General features: G+C 44.3%; 3 protein-coding genes, 6 non-coding genes and 1 pseudogene across 9 annotated transcripts; 8 read left to right on the forward strand and 2 right to left on the reverse strand.

Annotated features, from left to right (window-relative positions):
- Nucleotides 1-10,881: 10,881 nt before the first annotated feature.
- On the forward strand, nucleotides 10,882-14,682 carry LOC109752124 (uncharacterized). The gene is made up of 4 exons (XM_020310993.4): nucleotides 10,882-11,080; nucleotides 13,780-13,841; nucleotides 14,203-14,261; nucleotides 14,351-14,682. Exons 1-4 carry the CDS (start codon nucleotides 11,004-11,006, stop codon nucleotides 14,363-14,365), a joined length of 213 nt encoding a protein of 70 aa, XP_020166582.1. The 5' UTR covers nucleotides 10,882-11,003; the 3' UTR covers nucleotides 14,366-14,682.
- Nucleotides 11,488-11,574, forward strand: LOC120975060 (small nucleolar RNA SNORD25). The gene has a single exon (XR_005770904.1). It is a non-coding gene; the product is annotated as a small nucleolar RNA SNORD25 (small nucleolar RNA).
- On the forward strand, nucleotides 11,833-11,920 carry LOC120975059 (small nucleolar RNA SNORD25). The gene has a single exon (XR_005770903.1). It is a non-coding gene; the product is annotated as a small nucleolar RNA SNORD25 (small nucleolar RNA).
- On the forward strand, nucleotides 12,042-12,129 carry LOC120975061 (small nucleolar RNA SNORD25). Its single transcript, XR_005770905.1, has one exon. It is a non-coding gene; the product is annotated as a small nucleolar RNA SNORD25 (small nucleolar RNA).
- LOC120975150 (small nucleolar RNA Z43) lies at nucleotides 12,327-12,406 on the forward strand (annotated as a pseudogene).
- Nucleotides 12,569-12,661, forward strand: LOC120975105 (small nucleolar RNA snR60/Z15/Z230/Z193/J17). Its single transcript, XR_005770942.1, has one exon. It is a non-coding gene; the product is annotated as a small nucleolar RNA snR60/Z15/Z230/Z193/J17 (small nucleolar RNA).
- On the forward strand, nucleotides 12,873-12,959 carry LOC120975172 (small nucleolar RNA U31b). Its single transcript, XR_005770999.1, has one exon. It is a non-coding gene; the product is annotated as a small nucleolar RNA U31b (small nucleolar RNA).
- LOC120975173 (small nucleolar RNA U31b) lies at nucleotides 13,419-13,504 on the forward strand. Its single transcript, XR_005771000.1, has one exon. It is a non-coding gene; the product is annotated as a small nucleolar RNA U31b (small nucleolar RNA).
- A 1,719-nt stretch (nucleotides 14,683-16,401) lies between the features above and the next one.
- Nucleotides 16,402-18,304, reverse strand: LOC109752123 (probable carboxylesterase 12). Its single transcript, XM_020310992.4, has one exon. The coding sequence runs from the start codon at nucleotides 17,693-17,695 to the stop codon at nucleotides 16,511-16,513; it is 1,185 nt and encodes a 394-aa protein (XP_020166581.1). The 5' UTR covers nucleotides 17,696-18,304; the 3' UTR covers nucleotides 16,402-16,510.
- Nucleotides 18,305-19,406: 1,102 nt separating this feature from the next.
- LOC141041125 (uncharacterized) lies at nucleotides 19,407-20,036 on the reverse strand. The gene is made up of 2 exons (XM_073507235.1): nucleotides 19,717-20,036; nucleotides 19,407-19,569 (listed from the first exon to the last, which is right to left on the reverse strand). Exons 1-2 carry the CDS (start codon nucleotides 20,034-20,036, stop codon nucleotides 19,407-19,409), a joined length of 483 nt encoding a protein of 160 aa, XP_073363336.1.
- Between the last annotated feature and the right edge of the window lie 3,431 nt (nucleotides 20,037-23,467).

Consider the following 23,467-nt stretch of genomic DNA (forward strand, 5'->3'; position numbering starts at 1 on the left):
AGTATCTGTGGGAGTAAAAACATGGTCTTCAGAAAAGATCGTGCTACCTGTCGATGCAGATAGAACCATAGTTGTACTTGCCCAAGAATCAGCCCCACCACACATAACCCAGACTCACGCAGATTGAACCCCTACCCAGTTGGACAGAGAACCAGCTACACCCCTTCTAACCCCAACCCCAGCAGATAGTAACCCAGTTCCAGTTGACACAGCACTGTCTCCACCACAGAGCACCCAAACACGAGCAGTTAGTAAGGCAACTGCAGTGCCCAAAGCATGAGGACCACCACTCCGAACCCCAAGTCAACGCTTGAAGCAGAAGAAGAATTGTTCTCGGGTCAGGTTTCGTAGCTATGGTTCATACTACTTTGGTCTTGCATCACTGTATTTACTCATACCAACTAATTTCAAATTTGAAGGATGCAATTGAAACTCCAATGGCGCAACAGGTATGTTTTAAACCTGTTTCTTTAACATGTTTGCTGTTGTAACTTGCTCTATGTTGATTTCAGTTTCAATTGAATAAACAGTTATGTTCTCATGCCATGCACATTACAAGTGTTGTTATTGCTGTGTAGTTTCCCACACTTATATTCTGTCTATGCTGCTTTGTCTTAAATAGATATGATTCGAACTGTATCTATCTTGATTTGGCAACATAAACTAGAATGATATAGACCATACAGTGACCATACTACATAGATATATGTTTGTTTCATGCTGTTATCCGGTCCACCTTACTACTGAACTGGTTTACCAAAATGAGTTTCATATACTACATTGTAAACCTGTGATGTGTTTGTTTGTTTCTCTTTTAGAACGTAGATAAAATATTGGAGAAGAGTACCCCGTTATGCAATGGTAAAGGAAGTAGGCAGATAAGGTTCAAGATAGTGAGACATCCCTGTTGGTCTCCAAGAAAGCTGATAAAAACTATATTGAAGACACTGAGACAACCCCAAAGTCCTGTCTTGATGTAGTGTTCGAGTTACTGGCTACTACTGCTGGCACCAGCTCATCGAACTCGCTGCCTGAATCAGTTCGGCTTCTTGAGTCTCAACTTCAAGTTCAAAGACATCAATCAGATGTTATGCGACAGGAAGCCGAAGGACTGAGGAAGTCCCTGCAGAATTCAGATGCATACTTTCTGGTGCAACATCAAGTGTTGGAGGATTTAAGCGCCAAACAAGGGAAAGTTAATAAGCTTGCTCGGCATCTTGCCAGCATTATGGGTACCCAGGATATTGTTTCTTGAGCTCTTCTGAAGTGGTTTCAGTTCTGGACTTGTTTTGCTGCGGCGTTTATTTGCACCGGTCGCCAACTTTGACAACCAGTGTATATGATATGCTGCTTTGTTCCCTATATTTGCACTGGTGGCGAACATTGATGCCCAGTGCATGTAATATGTGTAATAGCCGTGATAGCCTAGCGTAAGTTTCTTGCTTACTTATTTCCTTGTTGTCTTGTTTATTTGTTTGCTTGTAGTCAGTGCAGTTCTTTTTCCGCGATTTGCTAGTGGCCGCAATAACCTATTTTTTAAAACTAGGCCACAATAACCATGGGCTACATATTTACTGTAGTTACCATGGGCCTCCTACGGGCCGTAGAAACAATGGGCCTTCTAAGGGCCGTAGAAACAATGGGCCTTCTACGGGCCGTAGCATCAATGGGCCTTCTACGTGTCGTATGATCGATGGGCCAAACATGGGCCAATAACAGACTGCGTTATGGGTCGTAAATGGGCTAGATTTGGAATCGTCCGTTCATGGGCCGACAATAACGGGCCATCGTTAATCGGCCTATTTGATGACACTACGAAAACGGCCCAACGGATTAACGGGCCGATCGTAATCGCGGGCTGAATTTGGCCCACAAGCAGAAAAGGCCAGTAATGGGCCGTAAGTAATCGAATGCTGGAAATGAGCCCAAGAATAAATGGGCCCTGAGAAGGCCGAAAGATAACACGGGTTGGAAATGGCCCAATGGAATAATGGGCCGTTAATGGGTATAAAGAGGTACACTGTTCATTGCGGGCCAGATTCACCATGGGCCGTTAATGGGCCAAGAGTTACAAATGGCCACGTATGGGCCGAAAGACATCATGGGCCATACATGGGCCGAAAGTTACAACGGGCTGAAATCATATTGGATGGCCCAGATGAAGCTACTGGGCTTGATTCCGATAGGCCATAACGGGCCGTGAGTTAGCGGGCCGTAAATGGGCTATACGAACAGGCCGTTAACAGGCTTTCCATCGGCCGGCCCGTTACCTTTTGACCAAGTCAAACGGGCCGGTGTTTTCACCGGAATGGGCCTCTGTTGGGCCGTGCCACGTGTCGACGTATCATAGGCGCCTCCTGTCCAATGAATGGATGACATCTGTCCCAACAGTGAGCCAACACGTGTTTCCTCCGGCCAATGAGAATTTTACACGTGGAAAATCCTCATTGGTCCGGGCTGTTAGCGGGTTATCGGATCCAAAACTGGACCCGATAGCTTAACGGCGACCCACTACGGTGGATGCCACGTGTCAGTCAACCTTGACGAAATCACTTCCATGATGCGCGATTTATCGTCATGGAAGTGGACACTTCCGTGATGATAATTTTGGTAATGTCATGGAACACGTCTACGACAGCACATGTATGACTATCTTGATTCTGTCATAAAATCGTCATGGATGTACATGCATGACAGAAAACATGACCTACTGTGACAAACACGTATCATCACGAAAGTGTATTTTTTTCTAGTGGTATAGGATGATGGAATCCTATCGTAATTGCACTCTAGAGGGAAATTTCAAGATTTTACTTCATAACTTTTATGTTGGGCTTAATATGTCCCATAGGCAACTCTTGGATTTCGCTGCCAAAGGAAATTTTATTGAAATTGATCCCATCATTGCGTATGAAATTATAGAGGGAATAGTAGGAGTACTACCCCCACAAAAGGGATTGCATCATACTCAAGAAGAGACGTAAGTTTTTGAGAAACTATGCAAAGTAACAAATTTTTTGCAAAAATCTCTTGAACCTCTCAAAAATGTTAGCGGGAACCTTCACCACATGAATATGTTGATCACTCCTTGCAATAAGCGGTTGGATGCCCTAGATCTAAAAATCTCCGAAAATGACGGGAAGCGAAAGGAACCTCCCGGATTCGAGCATAACTCCAATAAAAAGATAAAGGCCAAAGATGATAATACTTAGATCTATTTGTGTTTTTATGCCTAGCTAAGGGCGTTAAACCATAGCGCTTGTTGGGAGGCAACCCGGTTTTATTTTTTGTTCTTGCTTTTTTAGGTCCTCTTTTGCTTTGAATAAATCATCTAGCCTCTGGTTAGATGTGGTTTTGTGTTTTAATTAGTGTTTGTGCCAAGTAAGACCTATGGGATAGCCTATGATGATAGTTAATTTGATCTTGCTGAAAAACAGAAACTTTTGCGCTCACGAAAATAATTTTTATTTTTTTTTCTGGAGAGTGATGTTTAGTTGATTTTTTTGTAGAAGATTAATAGACAAATTATCTAGGACTTCCTATTTTATCAGGATTTTTGGAGTTACAGAAGTATTCAAAATATCCAGATTGCTACAAATTGTTCTGTTTTTGACAGATTCTGTTTTTCGCGTGTTGTTTGCTTATTTTGATGCATCGATTGCTAGTATCGGGGGGTATGAACAATGGAAAAGTTGGAATACAATATATATTACACCAATATAAATAAAGAATGAGTTCACAACAGCCCCTAAAGTGATGATTTATGTTCTTATACTAACGGAGCTTACGAGATTTTCTGTTGGAGTTTTGTGTTGTGAAGTTCTCAAGTTTTGAGTAAGGATTTGATGGACTATGGAATAAGGAGTGGCAAGAGCATAAGCTTGGGGATGCCCAGGGCACCCCAAGGTAATATTCAAGGATGTCAAAAAGCCTAAGCTTGGGGATGCCCCGGGAAGGCATCCCCTCTTTCGTCTTCGTCTATCGGTAACTTTACTTGAGGCTATATTTTTATTCACCACGTGATATGTGTTTTGCTTGGAGCATCTTGTATGATTTGATTCTTTGATTTTTAGTTTGCCACAATCATTCTTGCTGTACACACCTTTTAAGAGAGACACGCATGAATCATGATTTATTAGAATGCTCTATGTGTTTCACTTATATATATTTTGAGATAGGCAAAATTTGCTCTAGTGCTTCACTTATATCTTTTTAGAGCACGGCGGTGATTTTATTTTATAGAAATTGATGAACTCTCGCACTTCACTTATATTATTTTGAGAGTCTTTAGAACAGCATGGTAATTTGCTTTGGTTATAAAATTAGTCCTAATATGATAGGCATCCAAGAGGGATATAATAAAAACTTTCATATAAAGTGCATTGAATACTATGAGAAGTTTGATTCCTAATGATTGTTTTGAGACATGAGGATGGTGATATTATAGTTAGTTGTGAATTTGAGAAATACTTGTGTTAAAGTTTCTGAGTCCCGTAGCATGCACGTATGGTAAACCGTTATGTAACGAAGTTGGAGCATGAGATGTTTTTTTGATTGTCTTCCTTATGAGTAGCGGTCGGGGATGAGCGATGGTATTTTCCTACCAATCTATCCCCCTAGGAGCATGTGCGTAGTACTTTGTTTCGATGACTAATAGATTTTTGCAATAAGTGTGTGAGTTCTTTATAACTAATGTTGAGTCCATGGATTATACGCACTCTCACCTTTCGGCCATTGCTAGCCTCTCTAGTACCGCGCAACTTTCGCCGGTACCATAAACCCACCACATATCCTTTCTCAAAACAGCCACCATACGTTCCTATTATAGCATTTCCATAGCCATTCCGAGATATATTGCCATGCAACTTTCCACCGTTCCGTTTATTATGACACGCATCATCATTGTCATATTGCTTTGCATGATCATGTAGTTGACATCGTATTTGTGGCAAAGCCACCGTTCATCATATTTTTATACATGTTACTCTTGATTCGTTGCACATCCCGGTACACCGCCGGAGGCATTCACATAGAGTCATATTTTTGTTCTAGTATCGAGTTGTAATTCTTGAGTTGTAAGTAAATAGAAGTGTGATGATTTTCATTATTAGAGCATTTTCCCATGTAAGGAAATAAAAAAAAGGAGAGAAAGGCCAAACAAAAAAGAAGGCCCAAAAAATATATAAAAAATAAGAGAAAAAGAGAGAAGGGACAATGTTACTATCCTTTTTGCCACACTTGTGCTTCAAAGTAGCACCATGACCTTCATGATAGAGAGTCTCTTATGTTGTCACTTTCATATACTAGTGGGAATTTTTCATTATAGAACTTGGCTTGTATATTCCAATGATGGGCTTCCTCAAATGCCCTAGGTCTTCATGAGCATGCAAGTTGAATGCACACCCACTTAGTTTTTTTTAGCTTTCATAAACTTATAGCTCTAGTGCATCCGTTGCATGGCAATCCCTACTCACTCACATTGATATCTATTAATGGGCATCTCCATAGCCCGTTGATACGCCAAGTTGATGTGAGACTATCTCCTTCTTTTTGTCTTCTCCACAACCACTGTCTATCCCACCTATAGTGCTATGTCCATGGCTCACGCTCATGTATTGCGTGAAAGTTGAAAAGGTTTGAGAATGTCAAAAGTATGAAACAATTGCTTGGCTTGTCATCAGGGTTGTGCATGATTTAAATATTTTGTGCGATGAAGATGGAGCATAGCCAAACTATATGATTTTGTAGGGATAAGCTTTCTTTGGCCATGTTATTTTAAGAAGACATAATTATTTTGTTAGTATGCTTGAATTATTATTGTTTTTATGTCAACATTAAACTTTTGTTTTGAATCTTACTGATCTGAACATTCATGCCACAATAAAGAGAACTACATGGATAAATATGTTAGGTAGCATTCCACATCAAAAATTCCGTTTTTATCATTTACCTACTCGAGGACGAGCAGGAATTAAGCTTGGGGACGCTTGATACGTCTTCAACGTATCTATAATTTTTGATTGTTCCATGCTATTATATTATCTGTTTTGTATGTTTTATATGCATTAATATGCTATTTTATATGATTTTTGGGACTAACCTATTAACCTAGAGCCCAGTGCCAGTTTTTCTTTTTCCTTGTTTTAGAGTTTCGCAGAAAAGGAATACCAAACGGAATAAAACTTTCACGATGATTTTTCTTGGACCAGAAGACACCCAGGAGAGTTGGAGTGCAAGTCAGAGGAGCCTCGAGGCAGCCACAAGGGTGGAGGGCGCGCCCAGGGGGGTAGGGTGCGCCCCCCGACCTTGTGGGCCCCTCGTAGACCCCCTGACCTAGATCTTCCTCCTATATATACTCTTATACCCTAAAAACATCGAGGAGAGCCACGAAACCACTTTTCCACCGCCGCAACCTTCTGTACCCGTGAGATCCCATCTTGGAGCCTTTTCCGGTGACTTGCCGGAAGGGGATTCGATCACGGAGGGCTTCTATATCAACACCATCGCCTCTCTGATGAAGAGTGACTAGTTTACTTCAGACCTATGGGTCCATAGCTAGTAGCTAGATGGCTTCTTCTCTCTCTTTGATTCACAATACAAAGTTCTCCTCGATGTTCTTGGAGATCTATTCAATGTAATACTCTTTTGCGGTGTGTTTGCCGAGATCCGATGAATTGTGGATTTGTGATCAGCTTATCTATGAATATTATTTGAATCTCCTATGAATTCTTATATGCATGATTTGATATCTTTGCAAGCCTCTTCGAACTATCGATTTGGTTTGGCCAACTAGATTGGTTTTTCTTGCAATGGGAGAAGTGCTTAGCTTTGGGTTCAATCTTGCGGTGTCCTTTCCCAGTGACAGCAGGGGCAGCAAGGCACGTATTGTATTGTTGCCATCGAGGATAAAAAGATAGGGTTTTCATCATATTGCTTGAGTTAATTCCTCTACATCATGTCATCTTGCTTAAAGCGTTATTCCGTTCTTTATGAACTTAATACTTTAGATGCATGCTGGATAGTGGTCGATGTGTGGAGTAATATTAGTACATGAAGAATCATTTCGGTCTACTTGACACGGACGTGATGCCTATATTCATGATCATTGCCTTAGATATCGTCATAACTTTGCGCTTTTCTATCAATTGCTCGGTAGTAATTTGTTCACCCACCGTAATAAATTCTATCTTGAGAGAAGCCTCTAGTGAAACCTATGGCCCCCGGGTCTATTTTCCATCATATAAGTTTCCGATCTACACTTTCAGTTTCCTATTTTCTTTACTTTGCAATCTTTACTTTCCGTTGCATGAACCAAAAATACCAAAAATATTACTTTACCGTTTATCATCTCTATCAGATCTCACTTTGCGAATAACCAAGAAGGGATTAACAACCCCTTTGTCGCGTTGGTTGCAAGTTGGTGTTTGTTTGTGCAAGTATTCGATGGCTTTTGCGTTGTCTCCTACTGGATTGATACCTTGGTTCTCAAAACTGAGGGAAATACTTACTCTACTTTGCTGCATCACCGTTTCCTCTTCAAGGGAAAAACCAACGCAAGAGAGATAGCATCTGTTCCCAACGGATTCGTTCTCTTGAAAAAAAACATAGAAAACCAGACCGACACAAACCTAGAGGACACAGCCAAGAAACCGACAGATCCTAATTGGCGCACGGGTCGCTGCTGAGCGACCGCGTGCACACCCTAGCTTCACACTGCGTTTGTTTGGGCCGGCCCAGCTAGCCGTTACCGGTTTTGGAAAGGTTCTAGAACATTCCCAAACTCGTTTTTTTTCTTATTTTTCTTTCTTTCGTTTTTTTCTCCTTTTATTTTTTGGCTTTTCGATTCTATTTTAATTTTCGTTTTTATTATTTGCTAAATTTTGGGAACATTTTTTCAATTGGTGATTTTTTTAATTCAAACATGTTTTCAAATCAGGGAACATTTTTTGAAATTCAAATTTTATGCATCGAAACCTTACAAATGTCCATGTATTTTTTAAAATGCCATCATATTAAAAAAATGTTCACTGAATTCAAAAAAAATCTCAAATTCATAATTTGTTCATCCAACTCAAAAAAAATCACTAAATTTAAAAGTTTTTCATCAAATAAAAAAATTCATCAAAAGTGAAAAACTATTCATCTGGAATTCAATTTTTTTCATACAAATACAAAAATTCTCATCAAAATTCGTAAATTTTTCATTTTTCCAAATTTTTAAACATGTTTTTGAATTCGTGAATATTACTTGCATTTATGAACATTTTTGATTATTTTTCAAATCCCAAACATTTTAAAGAAGAAAAAAAAACACAAAAAGAAAAAAAGAATGAAGAAAAAAAGGGAACCCCGCCCCATACCTAGGCCGGCCCAAAGACGCACGTGAAAGCGAGGGGGCGCGCCCCTAGTTTCCCAACATGCAGGTCGCTGTATAGGAGCTCCCAACGAAACCTCGCTATTAGAAGTCAATTCGTGTGATATGTCGAAATCACTAATTAAGGGAGCGTTTGGATCTCTAGCCAGCTTACCTCGCTAGGCAAGGCAATCCTTGCCGACAGAGGCAAGCCGATTTGGCTAGCTCGGTCAACCGGAGAAAAAGCTGGAAACCGCAGGATACGAGGCAGGCTCGCTCGGGAACCAAATCCCTCGCTTCCTTGCCGGGCCAGGCTAAGCCAGCACTTGCCGGATAACCAAACGCTCCCTAAGTAGCACTCTTTGCAAAGGTCACTCCCACCTCCCCAGGTTGCGAGTCGCAATCTGGGAGTTTTTCTTTTTTCGTAAATCCGTTTATTCAAAACGTTTTATCTCTTAAACCGTTCGTCCAAATCTCGAATTATTTTCACGTTGGATTCCTCATGTCGAGCTTCAAAACGAGATCCCATATTGACAGTTTTGAAGAACTTTTTTCACAAAAAACGGACGAAAATACTGAACGGAGAGTCCTTTTTCCCCTTTCCTAAAGAGGCACGACGTGCCTCTCACGGAAGCAAATCCATGCATCCACGAGAAGTAAATTGGTGCCTCTCTTGAAAGGAAAAAAACACGTTTTTTTCAATTTCCAAGAGGCATGACCGTGACTTTCGTGAAAGCAAATCCGTGTCTTTCACGGAAGGAAAAAACACATTCTTTCTGTTTCCGAGAGGCACGACCGTGCCTCTCGTGGCAGGAAAAAAGAAAACTCATTTTTTTCGTTTTCGAGAGGCACGGGCGTGCTTCTCGCGGAAGACAAAAAAAGTGTTTTTTCTGTTTCCAAGAGGCATGGCCGTGCCTTTCGTGAAAGCAAATCCGTGCCTTTTACGAAAGAAAAAAAGAAAACACATTTTTTTGCATTCTTTTTCAAAAGTTAAAAAAGACCGGTGAAAAACCAAAAAACTAAAAAATAAAAGAAACCAATATAAAAAGCCAAAAACATGTGCAAAAAAAAATAAAGAAAGCGCCCAGAACACGACATGTGACGGTCGCTGAGAGCGTGTCAAGTGACGCACTCCCAGCCCACCCCAAGTGACCCTTGAAGGGCTCCGGAAGGAGCACTCTTCAGTTAGATGCTCCCGCGATGGCCCGCGTAGCACAACCCAGATGGCCAGGTCTAGTTCAACCACCTGCCAAATGGGCCAGGTACCCATTACCTCAAAAAAAAAATTGGGCCAGGTACCCGCGGGCATCGATGTATATATGGCCAGGTCTAGGGCAATTCCTATTTAGCGCTGCAGGCGCCCGTTACAGTGCAATTTGCAAACGGGCGCCTGCAGCAGTTCAAGCTGGGCCGGCCCATTCTATGTCTTTCGAAATGTCAAAAAGATTGCTACTGAAAGGGGGAATCGAACTAGCAACCAGTTCATCGCAAGCCCTCAGATCTTGCCACTAAGCCACCGCTATTAGATCTGACATCTTCCATCATCTTCTCTTCTTATCTTATATTTCGTTTCCTGTTTTCTTCGTTTTCCTTTTTCCTGTTTTCTTTTTTCCTTTTTCTTTTTCCTGCTTTTGCTTTTTCTCTCTCCTTTTTTTCTTTTATATTTTCCTCTTCTTCCTGGTTTGATGAACCTTTTTTCAAAATTGATGAACTTTTTTTAAATACGACGATTTTTCTTTCATATTCGATGATTTTTTCTCAAATCGGTGAACTTTTATTTCAAATTTGTGAACTTTTTTCAATATCAATGAACTTTGTTTCAAATTCGATGAACTTTTTTAAAATCATTTTTTTTCAATTCAGATGAACTTTTTTAAAATTTGGATGAACTTTTTTCAAATTGGTGAACTTTTTCTCAAAATTGATGAACTTATTTTCAAAACCAATGAACTTTTTTCAAAATCAATGAAATCTTTTCCAAATTTGTGATTTTGCTTTTAAAATCTGTGAACTTTTTTTCAAACTTGTGAACTTTTTCTCAAGACGACGATTTTTTTTCAAATTCGTGAACTTTTTTTAAAATCGTTGAACTCTTTTCATTTCCACGAACTCTTTTGAATTTCTATGAACCTTTTTTTTTCAACTTTGTACCTGTTTTCAGTATATTTTAGAATTCTGTTTCGAATTTATACTTTCTTTTTAAAATACTTTACTGGATATATATAATATATGTTAACAAGAGGAAGGGTCAAATAGAGGTTTTTCCTACTTGTGGTCAACGGAATGAGCGTGACCTGGTGGTTATGAGCGACTGCTCTTGACCCTTGCGCTTGGAGTTCAAATCCCGGTATTCACGAATGTCTACAGGAATAATCTTTTTTTTTCTGCTGTATTTTAGAGCAGATTGTTAGCAATGTTGTAACTGGGCCGCGGCCTACTGCTGGTCGCTGTAGGCGCCACTTGTCCAACGGGCGCCTACAGCGCCGACTAGGAGTTCCCCAGGTCTCAAAACAAAAAAAAAAAGGAGCTCCCCAGGTCTAGTTCAACCAACTGCTATTCTTTACGAGTGTTCGCCTCACAACGCCGTTCCAATTGACCGGTCGCCTGCCTCCGCCCCCTTCCCGAAGTTTCCGCGCTCCACCATTTCGCCATGGCCGGCGGCGGCATCTTCAGCAGGGCGCTGAGCTACGTCGTCAACGAGTTCCTCGTCGAGGGCCTCGCCAACAAGTATGCTTGCCTCCCCATCCCCTCCCTCCCTCCCTTCAGAACTTAGGTTAGATCTACGCGTCGTCGTCTCGCGAAGGTTTCGTCGTCGATTTGGTTTGATTGATGCCATGCGGATTGGTAGCGCTTCGTCATCTGGTCCTTGGGAGGATCGGCTCTCCGGTCGATTCGTTCCCTTGAAGCCACATCATCTCGTTGTATCGCGGGCTTGCCATTTCATGTGCCCTCGCAGGGTTTCCCCATGACGCAGGGTGCGGCACAGCTCTTACACACATGCTGCTGTTAATGATTTGTTCTAGCATGCGTGCGGTCTGTTTGTATTTTTGGGATTTGAGTTTAAATCATTATTAGGAAAAAAGGTCATTTTTTTGTACTTTGGTCTAAAATCCCCCAAATCCAACGAGTCCTCCGCGAAGGTGATGAACCTTTGCAGACCTGTAATGATTCTTGCGAGCATGATCGCTTGATTCAAAGAACATCTAAGGGACCGAGTCGGCACATAGGTTTCCCAAGAGGCAAACATATGTACACTCTGTAAACAAGTTTCTTGCATGTTCAATTTTGTTTTTTTAGAAATTTGTGTGCTTCATATGGAATGGCCATCATAGACCTGTAATGATTCTGGTTGATAGGTTCCCCTAATTTGAAGTAAACCAAAGGTGTCGAGTTGAGGTGTCATCTGAATTCTGTTGCCAGAGCTATTTGCTTTGATAGGCTCGTTTTGTTTCATGGTTTGATTGAAATGATGTATTTGTGGCAACAGTGACGAGTTCTTACAGACCTATAATGATTCTTGCGGAAATGATTGCACAGTTCAAAGAACATCTAAGGGACTGAGTTGTTATTCAACATTCGCATTACATTTGTGTGTTGTGCTTCATTCCCTGTTTGCCCAACAGTTACTATATGTGTTTGTGTCCTTTCTCTTGTTTGACGATTATTAGCTGGTAATCAATTTGATTTTTCATGAAACGATGAGTTCTAGCAGACCAGTAATGATTCTTGCAGGAATGATCGCACGATTCAAAGAACATCTAAGGGACTGAGTGTGCATGGAGCATTTGCACTAGGTTTTTGGTATATTATGTCTTAATTTTTGTCTGATGTATATTTATGGTTTTGTTGCCCCCTTATTTGAACAAAAATAGTATTTCCCTCCTATCTGATGACCTTGACTGCATCTCTTTTCTGGAGAATGGAAACATTTTGTTTTACCGCTGTTCAAGAAAATTGTCAGAATTGCCATGGAGGACGGTGAAGATTGATATTTGGTCTTGTTAGCCATAACTGGCATTTGTTTGCCTTGCCGACTACCCAAATTCTCAGTCCTCCTATCACATTATCTTGTTGGTTTGCCCTTTTTTTGTTTGTTTGGCCGATGATTCAACTAAACTAATAGACAAGCATATGTCTCAACTCTCTTCATGTGGAAAGCATAATTATCAATGAGGTTGAACTCTGTTTGTTTTTGTAGTTTCTTTTATTGGTCTGCAAGCTCGGGTGATGATTACAAATGCGTAGTTCAGATGACCAAACTGTGATTACTTGAATAAAATGGTCATTCACTCCTATCTGACGACCTTTGTCTGCCTGTTTAATTTTGATTAAAATTGCATTTGAGAAACCTTAACCTAGCCAGTTAAATTATTTTAATTTGATCAAGGAAACTGGAGAGAGCATGCTATGTGAGCAAATCCATGTGAGCTGTGCCACCTTGCCGAGGATTAATTTGGCTGAGTTGCCTTCAATTTCTGATGCCTATAATGATGATTTGATGTCAGCAATGAATTTCCAAGAGGGTGATGATTTCATATTTGTCGTCCCAGTCTTAGTGTCCGCTTTGGTGGATCTGTGCTGATTGACATACTTCTGAATCTGGCTCTGTAAATGAATTGGTTTGATATTTGATTTTAAAATTATGATTGCCTTAGCTCCTCATGAGCGGGTATGAGTTTGTGCCCTGTGCTTTGGATGAGGCGGAGCTTGTTGAGTTTTTCTTGTGCTGTCTTGTTAAATGTTACTCTGTTGTTCAGGAACCACACTCTTGCAGCCTTCTGAAATATTTTTGTCTGCTTTAAATGTTACTTTGAGATACCATAGTTTCCGTTGTTCTTGATTTCTGTTTCTGTCTGTTTTACCTGCCTTGTCGCTGTTCTTTCTGAGTAAGATGTTTTTTAATCTGCTTTGTTTAGACTTGCATGTTGCTGATATCTATGTATGTGAACAAATCCATGCGAGTTGTGGCACTTAGCCAATAATTCATTTCGCTGAACTGCCTTAAACTTCTGATGGTTATAACCATTCTACTAAACATGCCTTAGTGTCAGCATTGAGTATCCAAGAGGATGATGATTTCATATGTCGCCCCAGTCTTAGGGTCCGCTTCGGGTGGATCTGTGCTGCTTGACTTACTTCGGATTCTGACTCTGTAAATGAATTTTTGTTATTTCTCTTAAAATTCTGATTGATTTATGTCCTTGAGCTGGTATCTGAGTTTGTTTCCTATGCTTTGGATGAGGCGGAGCTTGTTGAGTTTTTCTTGTGTCATCTTGTTATATTTTACTCTGATGTCGAGTAGCCACCGAGGAGTATTATTAACCGCTTTGTTTAGGCACCATGAGTTTCCCTTGGTATCCGTTAGTTTCTGTTTAGTTACCTTGGTGCTGTTTGTTCTGAGCAAGATGTTTATTTTTACTGTGCAGCCGTGCCTTCCAGAGGTTTGCTGTGAGGACCAACAGGACTTTGGAGGATCTCTCTTCTAAAGGTAATGTCACTATACTGATTTCTTAATGCTTGAGTGTCGCTCATTAATGTTTCACCAACTTCGCTGAATATTGGTTTGAGAATATCTTGTCTGAACGTTAGCATCACTGATTTTTGTAGTGATTTATATGTAAAATCATTTTGTTTGTGGTAGAAATTTGTCATATATCTTCATATTACACCAATTGCAGATATGTATTGATTGTAGTTTATTTTCCTGTTATGAAGATGCTATACAGTATGAGGATATTTTTTATGCGCGTTTGTGTTTCATTGTTGATCACATTAGTTGAAACTATGGTTTCAATTTTAATGCCTTATTTGTGCTAAAAAGCTGACAAATTTTGCTTCTCTATCTTCAGCTAAACAAGCGAGGGAGGAGATATCGGAGCAATTCAAGGATGCTCGTGGACCCAATGATGTGAGTTAAAGCAAACCTTTTACGTGGTTCATTGTTGTAGCTCTTGTTTAAAATGCTACAGTTGACTGAATAAATCTTTGTCGCTGCAGCGCTTCAAGCAGTGATGCCCGTTCCGAGTCATCTGTTCTTGCCCTGGTTCGGGATGCCATCCACAAGTGGCCATTGTATAAAATCCGAATCTAAATTATGTTATTTTCTATTTAGAAATTGAGAACTAGACGCAGTGCATTATTGCATTTCTGCAGCCTGCCCAACGGAAGTAATTCGAGAGGAGAGACTCTCCTTGGCTGGGCCTCCGTTTTACAAATTTCTATGCTTAATGTTGTTTTATGAGTAGTAATATGTACCATCGCAGTCTATCTGTTGTTATGCCCTTGGCTGGCAAATCTATATAACTCTGGCTGCGTTGACAACCTGGAAAGATTTTGCCGCTCAATTTGTCGTTTGTTCTTCTTGCGACCCCGGAGCCACTGGCGTGCTTAAGTTTGAAAAAGAGGCCATTTAGGGATGATAATAATACGACCGCTCCAGTGTTCAGTGAAAGCAAAGCGGAGTGCCTTCCATAAAAAAAAACTCATACTCCTACAATGGAAACGGGAACGATAGATACAAACGTGAATTAACACAATACCGTGAATGTTCGCTAAATTTGTTAATTTTTACTTGCAACTGGGTTTCCTTTTTTCGTTCTTCTTCTCCGGTCCTTCTATGCTTATTAATGTTGTTTTATGAGTAATATGTACCATCGCAGTCTATCTGTTGTTATGCCCTTGCCTGGCAAATTTATATAACTCTTGACTGCGTTGATAACCTGGAAAGATGTTGACGCTCAATTTGTCGTTCGACTGAGACTTTGTTATGTCCCAGTTGATATATTCACAATATCTTACATTGAGATGTATGCAAAATTTTCTTCTTCTTTCTTCTTTTTTACATGTTATGTCATTTTACTGTGATCTAGCCACACCCTTGGTCGTTCGTTCTTCTTCGTTTGTTCTTCATGCGACCAAGGAACCACTTAGGCCGTGATTGAATTGTCGTGTTTCCTCTAATACACCTGTAAAATAAATGCAGGCCTCGGCTCGTCGTTTCGTTTCCAGCCGAAATTTGCTACGCCGCCAGCAAGATACAAGTGTAAAGAAAACATCCCCGTATTTTTTTCATGATAATACGTGTCTTATTTATATCATAACGACCATAGTACAAGTCACGTACATGCCGACCTGACAAAACTGAAAAGACAGCAGAACGCTAGTTTTTGCACACAGGAACATCAGCAAGAAGTAAAATTACAAACAAGACTGCAGAATCCTCTGAGCTTGACACCAACGTCCTTCACCTGCCTCTGGCACCATCATAGCAGACACCAAAGGAGAAAATGACGGATCACCTCCACACCCGAGCTCGACGCGGCTCCATCGCTGATATGCAGCTTTGCGGACCTCCAAGGTGGCTCGCCGATAAAGGCGAAACCATTGCCGTTGAACGAATCAGGCCGGGGCAACACTCCGGACACGCCATCGAACTCCAGATCTGGCACCCCCGCCCAACTAAGACGTTGGAGGAGGAAACCATACCTGCATGCCACGAACCACGAACCCAGATCCACCATCTTGCAGATGTCGTCGATGCAGACCACAATCTGCATCCGCTCCTGGACTACCTCCCAAGCTCCACGCCGGCGCTGGAGCAAACGCCGTCGCAACAGCGAAGCCCGAGGACACAGGTCCACCACGAGGATGCCGCCGCCGCCGCACATCCTTGCTTGAACAGTCCGGTTTCCAAATCCACCCTAAAAGCGGATCGTCTCGTTGGGGAAGGATCTGAAGATTTATTAGTCGCCGCCGCCATCAATCGCCGAAGCCATGACGATGAACAACCCAAAACTCTAATAAACTAAGGCCTAAAACAATCCGCACGCGTGGATCCGGCGACCCCCCTCACCACCGACGATCGAGGTCGTCAGCAGAGGGGAGCCGCCGGAGGACGGCAGCGGAGGAAGTCGCCCTGACGGCAGGAGGCGATGGCCTTTCTTTTCTTCTTCTGGACATCCCCGTATTTACTTACAACCATTCCAAGCGCGCCCTTAGGGGTAATAATACGACCGCTCCAGTATTCAGTGAAAGCAACGCGGAGTGCCTTTCATAAAAAAAACTCAATACTCCTGCAATGGAAACGAGAACGATACATCCAAACGTGAATTAACACAATGAGAATTTAACCGTGAATGCTGGCTAAATTTGTTATTTTCACTCGCAACTGGATTTCCATTTATCGTTGTTCTTCTCCTGTCCTTCTGCGAGAGTTCCTAAGAAATTTGTGTATTTGGCCGAACCCTCTGGCTTCGAGCCCCCGGGTGACCGGTCGCCGTTGATGAAGGCCACCACCGCGTCCATCTCCTTCGCCGCCTTCTCGCCGTCCGGCTGCAAGAGAAAGTAGACGTGGTTCTCGCCGGGCGTCTCGTACAGCCGCACCTCGCCGCCCCACCCACTCGCCCTGAGCTCCTCCACATACGCGCGGCCCCTCGCGCTCAGCACGTCCAGCCCCGCCACGGTCACCAGCACGCGCGCGCACCCCAGCCGCCGCCACTCCTCTCTCGCCATGGCCACCGGGTTGACCACCGGGTCGTCGGCGCCGTACCTCCCCGCGCAGACGAAGCTCCATATACGGTCGTTCAACCGCCGGTCCTCCGGGTCCCGCGTCTCCGACGGCACCGGGCGCTTCCCCCAGAAGTACGGGTCTAGCAGCGCTATGCCCTTGATGGCCGCGCCGCCGTCCAGGCCCTCCCTGCCGGCGCGCATCGCCATGTTGTGCGCGATGTTGCCCCCGGCGCTGTCGCCCACCAGGAGCAGCCGCGTCAGGTCGGCGCGGCGCGACAGCCAGGGCTCCGCCCCGGACCGCGCGCTCCCGAGCACCCATCTCAGCGCCGCCCACGCGTCGTCGTAGGCCGCCGGGAGGGGGTGCTCCGGCGAGAGGTGGTAGTCCACGGACACGACGAGCGCCCCGGCCTTGGACGCGAGCGCGTTGAGGTACCGCTGGTACGTCGGCGAGAAGGCAGACTCCGTGACGAACCCGCCGCCGTGGTAGAACACCACCAGCGGCAGCCTGTCGCCGCGCCCGCTCCTCGTCCTCGTGCTGTTGCCGAGGCTCGGCAGGTAGAGGCGGACGGCCAGTCCCGCGGCGGCGTCGATGACCGCGTCCTTGGAGGCCACGCCGGTGGCGGGTTCCAGGGAGGCCGGCACGGTGTCCGTGCCCACGAAGCGCTCGACGCGGCCGCTCTTGTAGCGCACCAGGAAGGGGAAGAAGAAGAAGTCGACGTCCCCGTCGTCATCGGCGGAGGCCGGCAGGCTCTGGGGAGCGCTGGCAGAGGGAGCGAGCAGCGCACCCGCCATGTTAAGCAGGAGCAACAGCGCGGAGGAGATGCTCCCAGCCATGATGCAGGGGTACCAAGATGACTGAGCTAGCTATACCTTTTATGCGACACTGCTCTTGCTAGACTAGCTCCGGCTGGGACGGCAGCGGGAGGGAAACAGGAACCGTAGCAATACCATACACAGCCACAGCGACGTTGAGGAAATTAATTAGGAACAGTATAGTACTAGGTCGACAAAGTTGAATGTATTTTTCTTGGTGCCGACGGTGAATCAGCTTGCGCCACAGGCTGCGTGTGTTTGTCAGAGAGGCACACGTCCCGGTCGGAGCGCGAGGCCGCTACGTATCTTTCGTGGTTGGAAATTATCGAAGAGGCTGCCAGAGTTTGGCCGGGCGGAGCTCATCAGCTCGAGACAGCGTTGCACCGGCCGGCAACGGCAAGCTCGAGAATCCCAACGCCGCGACATGAAGAGAATCTCAACGCCGCGGAATAGGGGGATCGCACTTCTCTTGGAATCCGGGTCCGGGGATTTTCGCTTTTCTGCCTTGCCCCTACAACTTATGTGATTTCCCGGGAAGCAAACGTCACCAACGTGAGCTAGTTCTTCATGGGCATGGTTTGGTTGCATGCATCCCTCTCAGCCAGGGTTGCAACCAAACATCCGTGTTTCTACTCAGCCGGGCTGGAGGGAATACACACAACTAAATTATGTACAGAACTCATTTTTTCATGTACTCATTCAGCTAGATTTAATTAGACAGACCATAGATGCAAGAAGGACAAAATCCACATATGACGCGTTTGGTTGACATCTTTGTTTTTAGGAATTTTGCCTGTTTGAGCTAATGTATGCAAAAATCAAACATATGCATGTAGTTTGGTTGACTACATTGAGGCTGAAGTAATTTTTACCGCGGTGTGTGGTTGTCTGCGTCGCTATTGTTAGACAAACTACACTTTATTTGGTTGCAAATGGCATAAGGCGTGATCACCACTCCTCACTAGTGATGATCTTAAAACACAAACGGGTTGAACATCGTCTTCAGTCCTAGCTAGAAAACAAATGACAGTTTATCCTAGCTACAAAAAAATATTGGTACAAATTAAGAGCCATATGGCTACATAGGAGAAAGTTCATCGATGCTAACTAAATGATAGTCCATCCTCTTCTTCTTCATCATCATCAGCATCATCATCATCTTCTTCTTCTGCTGCTCTACTGGTGGTTCTTCTTCTCTTATGATGTTGTCTCTTCTTCTTTTTCAGATCCCTGTCTGACCTCTGTTATCCCACATTGCCTGAGCCCACTTTATTATTTTGTTCTTTCAGGCTTCATTGTCAAACGCCTCCACACCATGGCTGGAGCTGACAACATCATCATATGTCTCATCTTTCTCCTCCGGCACAAGTTCATCACAACCCCATTGTAGGATCCAGTTATGAAGGATGCAACATGCAAAAACAAACTTAACGTGGGTAGGCTAAGGGTGGAATGGCTTCTGATCCAGGATCTTAAACATATTCTTTAGAGTTCCAAATGCCCTCTCAAACATAACTCTTAAGGGTGGAGTGTCTGAGATTAAACAGTTCATGTGAAGTCCTAAGATAGTTCCTGCAAGAGAACTTGTTCGGATAATATCTGGTTTTCCTGAGGGTGGAAAAACACCCAGCTGACATGCATAGTCAGCATCTCCTAGGTAGAACTTGCCATCGGGGATATTGATGCCATCAGGTCTACTCATGCTGTCACTTAGAATGTTAGGATCATGTGCTCATCCTTCCCAGCCAGCTAGCACATATGTGAACTTCAGATCGAAGTCAATAGCAACAAGAACATTCTGGCTTGTGTATTGCTTTCTCCCCCTGTATGCTACAGATTGTGACCTCGACACTCGAGCAGTGACATGAGTACCATCTATTGCCCCAATGCAAATTCTGAAATGGCATGAAGAGATAATGTTATGGCTATAACAGAACAATACAAGCATGTCAAGGCATGAATTAGGAGTGGTGCTCACCTTGAAATAAGAATACCATCCTGGGCTAGTGCGAATCTTGCTAGGAGTTTGTCCGGTTGGTGACCCGATCATCTCTTCTCTGAGCTCCCCAACAGCATACAACACTTGCATGAAATATCTGATAATGGTCTCCATTGATCTCTTGAACGTCTTGTGGATCACCCTAAATAACCTCTGGTTATGACCTACAACATGGAGGAACATGACAACTTGCTCTTCCACAACGGCGTGGATGCTATCTTCTAGTAGCCCCCTGCTCTTGAACATCTGCACAAGCCTGACGAAAGGTGCTCTTTTCATTCGAAGCATCCACAGAGCCTCGGTGTCATTGCAGTTGTAGATGTACTCCATATTTACTATCCTCGCATGGTCCTGGATTGACATTGGACCATACTGTATGACACGCTTGTTCCGATGAACAACTCTTTTATGGAGCAACATGATCCAGGCATGAACCACAGCTATCAGCGATGCTGTTTGAATTGCAAGCTTCATCTGTTCGTCCACAACCTAGGTGACATCCATGGTGCGGTCACCACTGGCGCAATCGATCCTACACCGTCCTAACAAACAACCTAACAGAGAAGGGAAGGGGGGGGGTTGTATGTTGCTTACCAGCTTCGCGGTGGGACAGGGGCATGGCTGAAACGAAGATGGCCATACAGAGTTGAAGATGAAGGGGAGAAGAATCTGGTGCTGCCGGAGAGAGTTGTTGCCGCCGCTGCTTCCGCAGATCTGAGTAACTGCAGCCGCCGGTGCCAACAATAGAGGAAGGGCTTGTCCTAGAGCTAGCTAGGGGTGAGCGAGTAAATGGGGGGTGAGGCTATATTTCGCGCCATACCGCCTCCACCGATTTCTTTCTCCCGCCATCTCTGCCTCGATCCCCCCTTGCACCACGCCCTACGTTGTGTTCTATTTTTGTGCCCGACTCGGTCTAGATCGCTGGAAACGGCTGATCGAGCATTTCCAGTGAGCCAGGCTCTGGGGTGCTTTAAGTTTCGTGTGTGAGCCAGGCCTCCGCAGACGCAACCAACAAGTTTGTTTTCATCGCCCGGGTCTGGTTGGGCTGTATGCAGCGTACCGAACGCGTTCATAGGTAACAATATATTCCCTTGAGCTCCAGATTGTGCACAAGCAACTTTGACGGCTTCTTCGAAACAACCTGGAGAAATTATGATGGAAATAAGCTCTAGAGAAACCACATTCCAATTATCGACTTATGTTCCTCTAGCTTATTTTCCCAATTCTCTAATGAAAATATTGTAATACCTCTAACCTGTAACTGTTGGGGAACGTAGTAATTTCAAAAACTTTCCTACGCACACACAGGATCATGGTGATGCATAGCAACGAGAGGGGAGAGTGTGTCCACGTACCCTCGTAGACCGAAAGCAGAAGCGTTAGCACAACGCGGTTGATTTAGTCATGCGTCTTCATGATCCGACCGATCCAAGTACCGAATGTACGACACCTCCGAGTTCAGCACACGTTCAGCTCGATGACGTCCCGCGAACTCCGATCTTGCAGAGCTTCATGGGAGAGTTCTGTCAGCACGACGGCGTGATGACGGTGATGATGTTGCTACCGACGCAGGGCTTTGCCTAAGCACCACTACGATATGACCGAGGTGGAATATGGTGGAGGGGGGCACCGCACACGGCTGGGAGAGATCAACAGATCAACTTGTGTGTCTAGAGGTGCCCCCTGCCCCCGTATATAAAGGAGTGGAGGAGGGGGAGGGCCGGCCCTCCTATGGCGCGCCCTAGAGGAGTCCTACTCCCACCGGGAGTAGGATCTCCCCTTCCAAGTAATAGGAGTAAGAGTCAAGGAAAGGGAAAAGAGAAGAGAAGGAAGGAGGGGGCGCAGCCCCTCCCCCTGAAGGAAATATGCCCTAGAGGCAATAATAAAGTATTATATATTTCCTTATATCATGATAAATGTTTATTATTCATGCTAGAATTGTATTAACCGGAAACATAATACATGTGTGAATACATAGACAAACAGAGTGTCACTAGTATGCCTCTATTTGACTAGCTCGTTAATCAAAGATGGTTATGTTTCCTAGCCATAGACATGAGTTGTCATTTGATTAATGGGATCACCTCATTAGGAGAATGACGTGATTGACTTGACCCATTACGTTAGCTTAGCACCCGATCGTTTAGTACGTTGCTATTGCTTTCTTCATGACTTATACATGTTCCTATGACTATGAGATTATGCAACTCCCGTTTACCGGAGGAACACTTTGTGTGCTACCAAACGTCACAACGTAACTGGGTGATTATAAAGGTGCTCTACAGGTGTCTCCAAAGGTACTTGTTGGGTTGGCGTATTTCGAGATTAGGATTTGTCACTCCGATTGTCGGAGAGGTATCTCTGGGCCCACTCAGTAATGCACATCACTATAAGCCTTGCAAGCATTGTGACTAATGAGTTAGTTGCGGGATGATGTATTACGGAACGAGTAAAGAGACTTGCCGGTAACGAGATTGAACTAGGTATCGAGATACCGACGATCGAATCTCGGGCAAGTAACATACCGATGACAAAGGGAACAACGTATGTTGTTATGCGGTCTGACCGATAAAGATCTTCGTAGAATATGTGGGAGCCAATATGGGCATCCAGCTCCCGCTATTGGTTATTGACCGGAGAGGTGTCTCGGTCATGTCTACATAGTTCTCGAACCCGAAGGGTCCGCACGCTTAACGTTACGATGACAGTTTTATTGAGTTTTGATGTACCGAAGGAGTTCAGAGTCCCGGATGAGATCGGGGACATGACGAGGAGTCTCGAAATGGCCGAGACGTAAAGATCGATATATTGGACGACTATATTCGGACTTCGGAAAGGTTCCGACTGATTCGGGTATTTTTCGGAGTACCGGAGAGTTACGGGAATTCGTATTGGGCCTTAATGGGCCATACGGGAAAGGAGAGATAGACCCCAAAGGGTGGCCGCACCCCTACCCATGGGCTAGTCCGAATTGGACTAGGGAGGGGGGCACCCCCTTCCTTCTTTCTCCTTCCCCCTTCCCTTCTCCTACTCCCACAAGGAAAGGAGGAGTCCTACTCCCGGTGGGAGTAGGACTCCCCCCTTTGGTGCGCCTCTCCCCTTGGTCGGCTGCCTTCCCCTTGCTCCTTTATATACGGGGGCAGGGGGACACCCCAGAGACACAACAATTGATCCTTGAGATCTCTTAGCCGTGTGCGGTGCCCCCCTCCACCATATTACACCTCCATAATACCTTTGCGGAGCTTAGGCGAAGCCCTGCGTCGGTAGAACATCATCATCGTCACCACGCCGTCGTGCTGACGAAACTCTCCCTCAACACTCTGCTGGATCGGAGTTCGAGGGATGTCATCGAGCTGAACGTGTGTAGAACTCGGAGGTGCCGTACGTTCGGTACTTGATCGGTCGGATCGTGAAGACGTACGACTACATCAACCGCGTTGTGATAACGCTTCCGCTGTCAGTCTACGAGGGTACGTGGACAACACTCTCCCCTCTTGTTGCTATGCATCACCATGATCTTGCGTGTGCGTAGGAAATTTTTTGAAATTACTACGTTCCCCAACAGTGGTATCAGAGCCTGGTTTTATGCGTTGATGCTATGCACGAGTAGAACACAAGTGAGTTGTGGGCGATATAAGTCATACTGCTTACCAGCATGTCATACTTTGGTTCAGCGGTATTGTGAGATGAAGCGGCCCGGACCGAAATTACGCGTACGCTTACGCGAGACTGGTTTCACCGTTGCGAGCACTCGTTGCTTAAAGGTGACCGGCGGGTGTCTGTCTCTCTCACTT

Source organism: Aegilops tauschii, chromosome 2 (genome assembly GCF_002575655.3).
Source record: "Aegilops tauschii subsp. strangulata cultivar AL8/78 chromosome 2, Aet v6.0, whole genome shotgun sequence".
Classification (NCBI taxonomy): Eukaryota; Viridiplantae; Streptophyta; class Magnoliopsida; order Poales; family Poaceae; genus Aegilops; species Aegilops tauschii.

Coding starts and splice junctions, on each gene's coding strand:
- LOC109752124 (XM_020310993.4), top strand. CDS start 11,004: ATGGCCGGCGGCGGCATCTTCAGCAGGGCGCTGAGCTACGTCGTCAAC. Junction 11,081..13,779: donor GTCGAGGGCCTCGCCAACAA/GTATGCTTGCCT, acceptor TTTACTGTGCAG/CCGTGCCTTCCAGAGGTTTG. Junction 13,842..14,202: donor GGAGGATCTCTCTTCTAAAG/GTAATGTCACTA, acceptor CTCTATCTTCAG/CTAAACAAGCGAGGGAGGAG.
- LOC109752123 (XM_020310992.4), bottom strand. CDS start 17,695: ATGGCTGGGAGCATCTCCTCCGCGCTGTTGCTCCTGCTTAACATGGCG.
- LOC141041125 (XM_073507235.1), bottom strand. CDS start 20,036: ATGTCAATCCAGGACCATGCGAGGATAGTAAATATGGAGTACATCTAC. Junction 19,570..19,716: donor CTCAGAGAAGAGATGATCGG/GTCACCAACCGG, acceptor ATGCCATTTCAG/AATTTGCATTGGGGCAATAG.